The following is an 11,942-nucleotide window of genomic DNA, read 5'->3' as shown; positions in this document are numbered from 1 at the left end:
CATATACTTCATCCTGGGGTTGCATCTCTACCCAAGTAGTAAACCTGAGACTCCTCCTAAACTCTCAACCCTCCTTTCCACGTGCAAATCAACAATCATATCCTAATGATTTTACTTGCTTAATATTTTTTTGAAATTAGACCTCTGCTACATATTTCAGGATCACGGCAGAATAATGTCTCTCTAAATTGGAAAATGCACCCTAACTGTGCTCTTGCCTCCAGTGTCTTCCCTGCTATAGCCCCTGTCAGTATGTTTTATAGAAAATACATATCTGTCTACAGATATCACTCCCCTCTTTAAAATCTTTCAGTAGCTTCCTATTGCTTTCATAATAAAAGCGAAGATTTGAGCATGCTATAAAAGGTCCTACGAAATCTACTCCTTTATTATATCTTCAATCTCATCTTTTTCCACTACCTGTTCCAGAAATGTCCAACAACACGGCTATTTCTTAGCTATTTGCTCATGCTAGAGCCAATGCCCTAGCCTCTCTACATACCACCTCTTCCATGTGACCCACCTCCCACCATCCTGAGTTTGGCTCTTATTCACCCTTGAAAATTCGAAAGGGAGGCCTTCCCTAACGCTCTTTATCCCTAGTTGTAAGTGCTCCCCCCCAGGAGCGTCCATAAATACTCTATGAATATCACTGGATTGATTTGTCTCTTCTTTCGAACTGTAATCTCCTCGAGAACTAGGAATCCTATTCAGGTTTCTATTATCACTACCTAGCTGTGCTTGGCACATAGTAGGCCTTGATGCAGGTTTCTGGAATACGAAGAAATCCAAAACACTAATATAAAAAGATATGCACCTCAATGTTCATCGAGGCATTATTTACAATAGCCAAGATATGGAAGCAACCTAAGTGTCCCTCAACAATGAACAGATGAAGATGTGGTATGTATATACAATGAAATATTACTCAGCCATAATAAAGAATGAAATTTTGCCATTTGTGACAACATGGATGGACCTAGACGGTATTATGCTAAGTGAAATAAGTCAGAGAAAGATAAATACCATTTGATTTCACTTATATGTGGAATATGAAAAAAAAATAGATAGATAGATAAATAAATAAACAACCAAAACAGAAATAAATTCATAGATACAGAGAATAAACTGATAGTTGCCAGATGGAAGGGGGTGGTGGATGGGTGAAAAAGGAGAATGGATTAAGATACATAAATTGCCAGATATAAAAACAGTCATGAGAATGTAAAGCACAGCATAGGGAATATAGTCAATAATACTGTAATAACTATGTATGATGTCAGGTGGGTATTAGACTTATCGGGGTGATCACTTCGTAAGTTATATAAATGTCTAATGACTATGTTGTACACCTAAAACTAATATAATATTGTATGTCAACTGAAATTAAAATTTGTTTTTAAGTTTTTAAAGACATAATAAAGATTTTTTTTTGAGTTTCTGGAATAAATGAGCAAATGAATAAGTAAATAAACAAAGAGATAAGGTATAAGATTTTAAAAGATCTTCTTCTATTTCAACCTTCAAAACAACAACAAAAAAAACAAATGCATAAAGCCAATGGCAAAAATTTCCTCAACTAATTTTCCTTTCCAAGAAATTGTGATAATACACAGGCAGCTGTGTATATGGCAGAAAGCCCACCAAACTGTGACCAACATAAGATCTGAATACCAGATCTTACAGCTGTTCAAGAGGCCAAAGGATCTGCATCAGAGTGGATCTGTTTGGGAAATTCTTCTAGAGATTTAGTTATAGAAAGTATTAGATGAGAAATTCCTCAAGGAACTTTACCTATAACCAGACTGACGTCTAAGCTGCAGGGACAGCTTATTCTCATTGCACGGTTATTAAGGACATGAAAAAAGGTTAAGGGCACCTCCAAAAATGAACTTTTTTAGAATGCGAGTTCTCCCAGGGCAGAGGTAGGGTTTTAACATTTTTGTGTCTTCACAAAACCTAACAAAGGGCCTAGCACATAAATGTCTACCAAATAAATATATGTAAAAGTTATCATGGTCCTATAAAAAACATCCAATACCAAAGATGGTCCTGCCTACAAAACTTAGAACTGGATTATGAAAGAAGCATCCCTCCTTCACCTTTTCTTTTCACAATATTCCATGCCTTTCGTTTCCAGAGAGAGTCAATAGTTTTTAATTCCTAACACATTATCAAGTTATAATTTAGCTGTACTAGTGGTTTAGAGTACACTTTAGAAAAAAAAAACAAATTACAAATTGAAGTATTCAAATGGGTACCATATATTGTTTTTGATGGATTTCAGTGAAATTAAAACAGAGAATACCACAAGATTATGAACTTGGTCTCCAGCCTGGACTAGAAAAGGGTGAGATTTATAAAGCTGTGGGCAATTGTCCAGCTCATAAAAGTGTCCTGACTTATGGCCATCCCAAAGTCAGTGAAGATTGGGAGGTTGACATTGTCAATCAATGTGACCCAACTCCATGCCTGTCCCCAAACCCAGGCTTCTAGACTGGTCCTAGAATCCTGTCTTTCTGTTCCTCGTATGTGGTAAAAAATTTGTATTGTCCACTGATTCCCCTGGAAGCAGATCCTAAGGAGTGTCATTATAGCCCATGGTATCAGATTGCTGACAACTCAGCTAACAGTTCTTTGAATCATATTGTAAATAGCAACATGCTATTAGACAGAAATATTTCAAATGAACCAAGTGGGTGCCCCCAAAATTACATTTATTATACAACAAAATTTAAGTAGAAGTTGGTATTGTACATGTAGAAAAGGCTGATTTTTTGTGTAGTAGTCTCATGTGTTCATATTATTGTTCAAGAAAAAGAATTTTTAAATGTTAATAAAAATGAAAGAAATGGAGACTGTCTAATTCTTATAAAAATTTATTCTCTCTACATGTCAAGATCATCTGTAAGGAACATATGAACATATGCCAGAAACAACTTCAATTGCACATTTAATTTTTAAAATTATGCTGTGGCTCAATTAGAATTCATCCTCCTTTGAGATGCTGCTCTCCTTTTTACATTTCTTTTGCTGTCTTAAGACAAGAAAAGGCTTCTTCTGGAGCACATATCAAGGAAGTTTTCCTCTGTTTTACAATTAATTCATGTTTCTACTTAATTTAAAAGCCATAGCATCCTTTGGGGTTTTCTTTTCTTCTATTTCTTTTTTTATTTTTTGCTCTAGTTACATAAAAATTGTTTTCATACTGGATTTAATTTGTTTCCTAATATAGCTCTAACTTAAAATATATTATTTCTATTTGATATACTTTCTTATGCTAAAAATACCTAGATACATAATTAAATGTAATATAGGCAATCTTAATAATTGTCTTAAGCTACTGGCATTTCCTATCAAAATAATAGCTTTTATGTAGCAGCATCTTCTCTGACCCTCCCACATCTACTGTCCTTGGACAAATAATCGAAGAAGAACCGGAAACTTAATTAAGACAGAGATGTTCTTGTGCTTGTGGGAAAGAGAGATAAAAACAAAACAAAACAAAACAATCCAGTACTAAGAATGCACATCCAAAGGAAGAGGCAACCTCTGGGAGGCTGTAGCAATGTAGGGAAGCTGACCTGCCCAAGACATCTCCCTGGCGCTTAATGTAGGGGTGGGTAAACTTTCCAGCCCAGGAAAGAAGAAGTGCTTCCATCTCCACCTCCCCATCTGCCTCCTCCCTCCTCTCACCCTATACTTCCATCGCATGCTTCCATCCCCCTTCTCTCTGCCTCGGTCCTAACTGGCCACGTTTCACCCCAGCATACGACTAGCTTTCTTCCAGCCAGAAATCACCAGTCTCAGGCAATATCTAATGTTAGGATCACTCAGTAGGACACCTGTTTTCCTTGTTAACATCACAATAATGAGTTTTGATTCTATAATTAATCGATGCAACTAAATTCTGAAAGGCAGTTGTTTAATTGCAATACAGTATTTACTTTCTAGCTATAGCAGCAGTAAGCTACTGCTACTCACCACTAAAAGGAACCACAGGAGAGACTTATGCAATTAAACTCTCAAATTCAAAATTATTGGTCACACAGAATAAGAATAAGATCTTTCAAAAATTATCTCTCCTTACATTAGGATGTGAAAATATGCTTTAAATTTAAGAAATACAGATTATCTTTGCCACTGTAGGAATGGCTAAGACCTCCACGATTATGCAATTCCCACATCAAGCCTGTAGTTTTGAAAGAGCAGGTAGACTTTTTGAGAACTGTGCTAAGTAATTAACTGAAGTTTGTATCTCTGTGAATCATGAGAATACTCAACAGGAACACCAGTCCTGGCCCTCAGATCCCGAATGTGACAGTGACATCCCTTCTTCCCTTCCACCCATCCATTCTTAAATGAATATTTACTGAGTACTGACTATGGGCCAGGTACTGTTCTAGGTGCTGGGTATACAGCAATGAACAAAATAAATAAAAACATCTGCCCTCATGGAGCTTAATTCTAATGGCAGAGAAAGACAAGAAACAAAATAAATAAGTATACAAATAAACAAGTGGTCCAGATAATATTGGTTTTTGTTTGGAGAGGAGGGAGCAGTGGGATGCAAGTAACAAGCCGTAACAGCAATGTCAAGCCAGTTAAACAACAGTGGAAAAAACAACCTCATTCATAGACTATGAAGAATGAACCAAAACTTCCCCTAGAGGAAGAAGTACCCTTTTCCCATCCTTTGGTCCCCTTCCCTGGTGAAATGATCACAATGTATGGTAAAGTAAAGGTTTTCAGTAAGACTACTGAAGGGTTGGATCTCTTTTCTTTTCTCTCTGTCTCTGTCTCTTTTTACCTTAGTCTCTTCTAATTGCCTCTGTAGATTTTTAGGGTCCACAGCAATGGGTTCAGATAAGTGTTTGCTCGCTGTGACCTCGCAGGCCTGTAGCTCAGAAAGAAGTCCACACGAAGCATCTTCATAGTGCTGGTACTTATCCACCAGATCTTTAAGATTATTCCCAAGGACACTGCACTAAAAAAATCAAAACAGCAAAAGGGTGGAGAATTAAAATCTACTGTTTATATGTGTTAAAGAACCTTAGGACCTATAAGTTATATAACTTAGAAAACACCAGACTTCACCCAAAGTGAATGAATTTTCTCTTTTATATGAAGAAGCATCCTCTAACAAATCAAAAAAAGGACCATAAAATTGAGGTGACTAGTCCTAAATTTATACCAATTTGAAAACACCTTTATAAGAGCTGAGTCTTAACCCTAAATGAAGGATTTAGATATTAATCATCAGAGGAGCCTGCTCTATCAGGGCACATTCCAAATAAGTTTTATATACCATGTGTCTAAATACATATTTGATAGAAAGGTTTTCAAGGTGCTTAATAAATCATTTCTGTATGTTGCACAAGACTGATCGACACAAGGAGGGTAAATAATCTAGATCAGAATGAAGCAAAGGCCAAGAATCAATGATTCTCTTCAAATCATTTGTGCAGCTTGGTCAGTCTATTCAGTGTATAGTGAACAGGGAAATGTTTTTTTTTTTTTTTTTTAACTCTTTTACTTGTTCACAGGAATAAGAGGAAGCTGAAAGTCTGTTGCCATTAAGTATTAAAATAATGCACTGATAAAATATATCTGTAAAACAAAACTTGTAGTATTTGTGAAGGGAATTAATCTAAAAGGAAACTTTAGTTCTCAAGCTTGAGAGGCTCCAAAAATTATCAAGTCACTGTTTGCTTGGAGACAAAACATAAACGCCACCTGGTGGTCAAATGGGTATTAGAGCGTTTTAAAATTAATGGCTGCCTAGAATATACTCAAAACTAACTAAAAAAAATAACTTTAGGAAAAAACTAATAACTTGAGGGTCTTAATCTTTAAACAGATTTTTCAGAAGTAAAAGAGATAAATAAGACTGAAGGAAATAAGATGAAACTACCTTATTTTCTCTGCTTTAAATTTTAGGTTTCTTGCTTCTAATTCCAAAACAAAAGTTAAGAGAATAGAATGAAAACTATAATCACAGATTGATCTTCCCCTTAAAACATAAAAATAAAATTACCTTAGAGTAAAGAGACCTGAACCGATTGGTAGCATGATCCAGTTTGCTCTGGACTTCTCTGTGAGTTGAAGAAGTGTCGATATTATCCTTGCCACTGCCATCTCTTCTGCTGCAAGATTTGGCTGCTTCTAACACTCTGTTTCCAGAAATTGTAATGTATCTCAAGTCACCTTTGTGAGAAATAACATCTTCTGAGAAACTCTTCTGCCTCTTCAATTTGGTCATTAAACCACTGAAATCATCTGCACCTGCCTCCAGGTTTTCAAGTTCTTGTTCCGACTGCTGCAGCCAGTGTTCAAATTCACTGTAATCAGCATCGAACTTTTCTAATTCTTCCTGCAGGGAATGCGTTAACTTCATTTTCTTTTCTGACTCCGCCAGTGCAGTTTCATAATGCGCTTTCAGTTCCTTCATGTTCTTTTGCAGTTTCTCTTTTTCCTCAGGAGAGAGATAGTGACCCTGTTTCTCAAGCAAGGCTTGTGCAGACTGAGTGGCCATGAGGACAGCTTGGTGCTGAGAGATGATCTTCTCATGTTGGGCCTACGTGAAAACAAATCGATAGTAACTTTAAAGCACTGACAGAGTCACATTGAAGCTGTACGGAGCCCTCTGTTGCCTCAGGGCCTAGAGACTTAAATGATCTATAAGCAGACAATTGGCTTCTTGTTAACCTTTTCAAGAAGCACAGTATTTCCTCCCTTCATCGGTGAATTTCGGAATAGCAAAAGCTACATTTTGAGCAGTCTAATCTTAAAGAGACTTCCGATCTTCTTTAGAATAAATAATCTCATAGGACAAGTACTGTTTTTGATAAGTTTAGAAGAAATGTAACAAATTTCTCTTCGATTTCTAAAACAAGCAGCTACAATCAGATCTCATTTTACTCACTGCTTCCTCACAACCACCCTAAAGAGACTGCTGTTTACCTAATTATTGAGCAAATGGGTGCAATATTTTTTATGAATACCCTGAAAACACGTTTAAATAGAAAAGAATCTGTAATTTTAAAGCTATAGAAACACTATGACAATAATTAAGCAAGAAACAATATACATTCAGAGAAGCCCATTGAAGTCAGAGGAACACATACAATAAAAGAGAACATTGCAGCCACTAGATTCATTGAGCCCGTTTCCTGCATGTGAAAAATGGAGACAATAACCCCTACGTGTCACAGGTTTGCTGAAAGGAGTACATGAAATCACATATGTTGACACTTCCCAAAGAGCCTGACATGTGCCAGAGATTAAAATCCAACCCGAAGGCAGAAAGTAGAGTTTCTGGCAGGTATGCTGCTAGCAGGTCACAGGTGTGCATAGCTAGGGGTTACTCCAGCTTTTAGGGAAGCTCTGGGGATGGGAGGGAGAGGTGGGTAAAGACTTGGGAGTCTACAGTCCCTTTCTCTCAGGCCATAAGAAGCTTTTTCCATTAACTCCAATATGCTATGCAAATATGACCAAAAAGAAAGATAATTACCCTCATGGGCAATTTTCCACTTCTTATACTGACTTACTTGAAGCCAAATGACTTAATCCCATTACCTCAGAGCTCTTCCTATATAACCTGGTCCTCTCCCACTCCACTCCAAGTATTCTGGCCTCTCCCACCCTACCTTCACCCCCACCTCATTAGGCACTTTAGAAACTTTTCCTCCAGTTGTTCTCTTGCCTGGTAACAGCTCTTCCCCAGATATCTGTCTGGTGACCCCCATCTCCTTTAAGTCTTTGCACAGGTCTCATCCTCTCAATGTGGCCTACTCTGATGATCCCATTTAACTAAAAATTGGTCCCAACCCCACATTCAACCACCCCTATCCAACTCAACAGTTTTCTCTCAGCAAAAAGTTACCTCTTAACATTCCACAGAATTTAGTTATTTATTGCCTGTTCTATCATCCTCAAAACCTAGTATGCAAGCACCAGGGCAAGGAATGTTAGGGAACCCCAAGTACCTAGAACAGTGTTGGCACATAGGGGCTAAATAATAATAACTGTATGCTATGAAATGAAAAGGACTGAGAAGCATTGTTATAGGGCAACTGTTCTGTTACAAGTCTGATCTCAATGAGAACAGAACCATTAATACTTGTATCCTTACTTTCTGTAACAATGCCGGCCACATCGTGGGCTGTGTCTTTGATCTACGAATTATATTCATATACTCTCCTCCAGTAGGTCTTTAGAACATAGTAGGTTGGATACATATACAGAATACCTTATAAATTATCTACTCTATCCCCTTCCTTTTTCAGATGAGAAAACTCAATCTGTAGGAAAACAGCCTGGCCCAGGACATGTGGCACCACTAGAGAGAGCTAGACACACAACCACGATCAGGCCCCTGGGCCATCTCTTCACCTTCTCAGGAAATTAGGAATTTCTCAAGTAGTTTCAGAGTGTAAAAAAATCAGGAGACAAATGGCATGCTGTGCCTAAAAACATGCCTGTGAGGCATCTTTATGTTTGAGTCCACTTACTGGTATTTTTCACTACTCAGGTCAAGTTACTAACCTTTCCTGACTTCTTTGTAACTGACTCGTAAAGTTCCTTTAGAAATTCATTAAATTTTTCATTACAAGCGACAATTACAATAAGGTCCTGTATCAGCGCCTTGACATTGTGATACAGTAAATATTCCCATCTTTCTTCTGGTTTAATTTGTTTCCTGTGATATAAGTCCCTCACAGAGAGCATTCTAGTCCAAAGACTCCAACTTGGAGGAAAACACACAGTACTGCAAAAGTCCAGTCATTTCACCACCAGAAGCCAAGCACTGAAATAAAATGATCGGTTATGTGTAACACCAAAATGGTTTTCGAGTTGCCTTTGCTCCTATAGTAGCCTTAATGTTATCTCTGATTTCCATCATGCAGTGAAATTTTAGAAAGGCTCTTTCCTCTTCTCAATCATAGCAGTTACTGGAAAGAGCTGAAGCTCAGAGAGAATGTCACAGCAAGCTGGTCTACGAACATGGATTAGAAGTTAGCAGAGTGACTGGGCCTAGTTTTAAATTCAAACTCCATCCCCTACTAGATGCGTCACCTTGGGCAAGTTATTTTACATCTGTAGGTTATAGTTTCCCCATCTGTAACATGAGAATAATAACATCAGGAGAGTAGCTGGGAGAATTAAATGTATTAAAATGGGAAGAACATAGAAGAATAAGTACCTGGCCCACTGCAATTGTTCTATAAATCTATTATTATTATTATGTCTATTAATTCCTTATAAACCTGCTTCATTTATAAGAATGCCATATCTAATGATTTATTTCTCATTGCCTTTGACTTGCTTAGAATTCTCACAATAACTTATATTTCACATAATGATGAACCTAGATAAAAAGAACTTTACTCTCAATGGTCATTAAGTTTTGAAAAGATAACTCATGTGCTAAGGTATCTTTACAGATCTGAAAATAGAATTTTACAATAGCATTATGTTTAAGATAACAAACCTTAACTTTCTGGTATTGCTGGTTCAAATTTTCCTCAGTGGTTCCAACCTGCCCATCAACATCAGTTTCCAACAGGTTACCGTTGACTTCATCCTCTTCTCCAATCGCTGACTTGCCATCACCTTCTTGAAAATGAGTCCCGTTCTGTTCAATTACCTGTTTCTGTTTTATCCCCACCCTTCCTGAGTCTTTGTCAACATCTGACAACCAGTCCAAAAGGTTTTCTATTTTGGTTTTGCTCTCTTCCAGCTGCTTCGCAGCTGCAACCTAGGGGAGAAAGTTCACAGTGGGTATTCTGAATATAGGCTGAGGCATTAGTTTAAGACATCCTAAAAGTAAATATTTAGATCATTTAAAATTAGAGTGGAGACACTAAAAACTGACACAAACTGAAAACTGAATACCCTGAAATTAAGCCTTAGAGGAATAGGAAGTTATTTTGAAGTTTCTACTGTTCCTAAAAGTACATTTCCAAAATTTCAACCATAACAATAATTAATGAGTCCCCATACATTTCACAATTTCACAATCTCACTTAAAATTTTTTAAAAAGATAAGCAAAGCCATTCTTCAAACTTTTTGTAGTATTCGGTCAATTATAAACCTGGAAACCCAGAATTCCAGTCCCTGGTGTTAATTATTGCTTACCACTATCTAATATCACTTAATAAATCAAGATCCTGTGACATTAATCATTTTCAACAAAGCAACAGTGTACCACACATCTGAATAAGGACCTTTTCAGTTTCTTCCTTGATTGCTGTAGTCACAACTTTATCCAGCTCCTTTTTCGACTGCTCTGCCTTTAAATTAAGCTGTTCACACTTTATCTTAGCTTCATTAAGTTTCTGTTCAATCAAAGATTTATCTTCTTGTGACAGCTTTTCACCATTCTCTTTTAAGAAGTTCTCTGTGTTCTTCACTATTTCTGCCAATGCCTGTGCACTTCCTTGCATATCTTTCTGTAATTCCTTGTAATACAAAAGAAAAAAATCTATTAAATTACTACCTATTTAATTTTTCCAGAGTTGTAATTCACTGAGCAGAAAAGGAGATTGTAGCATGTATAGACTGAAAAGGCATATTCAATATGTTAATTTGAGGTAGTTTATTTAAATCACAATATTTAATATAAATTGAAGTCTCAAACAGCATTAAAGAAAGTATGAGATTTTCATGTTTAACAAAGAGATGTGGTTTATAAAACATTGCAAACAATGAAGTACTTAGTATACAGGCTATACGAATTGGCACATACCACAATTTTTTATATTATATGAGCACATTTATAAAATCTTTTAAACACGTAGTCATATTATTCATTCTGTTTCTAAACATTTATTTTTTATTATATATTGCTCAAGAAAAAAACAAATAGTTCTCTAAGTTACGAGCTAAGTCATTCCTAAAATAATTTCTATATTAAGATAATTTCTTCTAAACACCAGAGCTCTATAATATGTAATGTCTGCTTCTCTGCCTCGGCTGCTAGGAAGCTCAAGATTAAGAAGTCTCCTCAGCAGTTACAGCTTTCCTCTGTCTAGGGATGTCTATGCAATTTTTCCTCTTCTCTTCCTCCTTTACTTTGCATTTTCATTCTCTATATTGAACTGTTTGAGCTTTCATATTATTTTCCATACCTTTATTTTAAGCTTCCCCAAATTTTTCTGAGTATTTAAGATAAAAGAGATACTACTTGTTGAACCACTACTATGTAACATTAACTGTGCTAGTCACTAACACACCATATTTACTTAACTCGTACAATAACGTAGCCATGAAATTATGCCCAATGAAGAAACTGAGGCTAAAAAAATTAAATTATAAAGCTAACAATGTGTAGAGTCTGGAATTTGGCCAAGAGCTATCTAGAGAATGTTCTTTCTTTTGACACCAAAATAAAGCATCTTTATCTGTCATTATTGTTTATTCTTTCAATGAAAAGAAACAAATTACAGAGCAAGATGAGGGAATAAGAGCTAAAAAAAAAAAAAAGACAAAGAACCCAAAGTGTTGCCTATTTCACCTGATTTGCAAGTGAGTGGGTTGGCCTTAAATGGATACAAGTTTTAATTCATTACACAAGGTATTTCCCCTGTCAAATCTCTTTTATATCTCCTGCACTCAACATCTCACCAAAAACCAGTCGAGAAAATGACTTGGCTTCCTTAAAGTTGGATATGTAACTCTTATATAAAGTTTATAGCTCAGGAGGCCCAGAGGGTATCTAGGTATGCCTTGCCTCAGAAAAGCTAAAATGATTGCTACCTTTCTAAAATCCTAACTTCTTTCCAAATAATAGCAATCAAACTTAATATCAACATAGACCTCCTGATGCAAAACCAAATTCTACCTCTTGCTTGGATTGGTACTTCTTTAATTCAACTGTGCCATCTCCAATCACAAAGGCTTCTTGGTGGCCAATCAGGCGATTTTCAGTTTGGGTAAG

At 36.5% G+C, this 11,942-nt stretch overlaps 1 protein-coding gene across 1 annotated transcript in view; it reads right to left on the bottom strand.

Annotated features, from left to right (window-relative positions):
- The window catches only part of LOC102889885 (dystonin), a 401,789-nt gene that overhangs the window by 110,934 nt on the left and 278,913 nt on the right, over positions 1-11,942 (bottom strand). The window contains exons 44-48 of the mRNA XM_025042814.1: positions 11,847-11,936; positions 10,231-10,464; positions 9,494-9,760; positions 6,038-6,577; positions 4,811-4,987 (exon numbers count right to left, since the gene is read on the bottom strand). Of these exons, the coding sequence (XP_024898582.1) occupies positions 4,811-4,987; positions 6,038-6,577; positions 9,494-9,760; positions 10,231-10,464; positions 11,847-11,936 (1,308 nt within the window). The remainder of the gene's footprint in view (positions 1-4,810; positions 4,988-6,037; positions 6,578-9,493; positions 9,761-10,230; positions 10,465-11,846; positions 11,937-11,942) is intronic.

This window comes from Pteropus alecto, unplaced genomic scaffold (genome assembly GCF_000325575.1).
Source record: "Pteropus alecto unplaced genomic scaffold, ASM32557v1 scaffold7, whole genome shotgun sequence".
Classification (NCBI taxonomy): Eukaryota; Metazoa; Chordata; class Mammalia; order Chiroptera; family Pteropodidae; genus Pteropus; species Pteropus alecto.
This window is presented reverse-complemented; position numbering and strand designations above follow the sequence as displayed.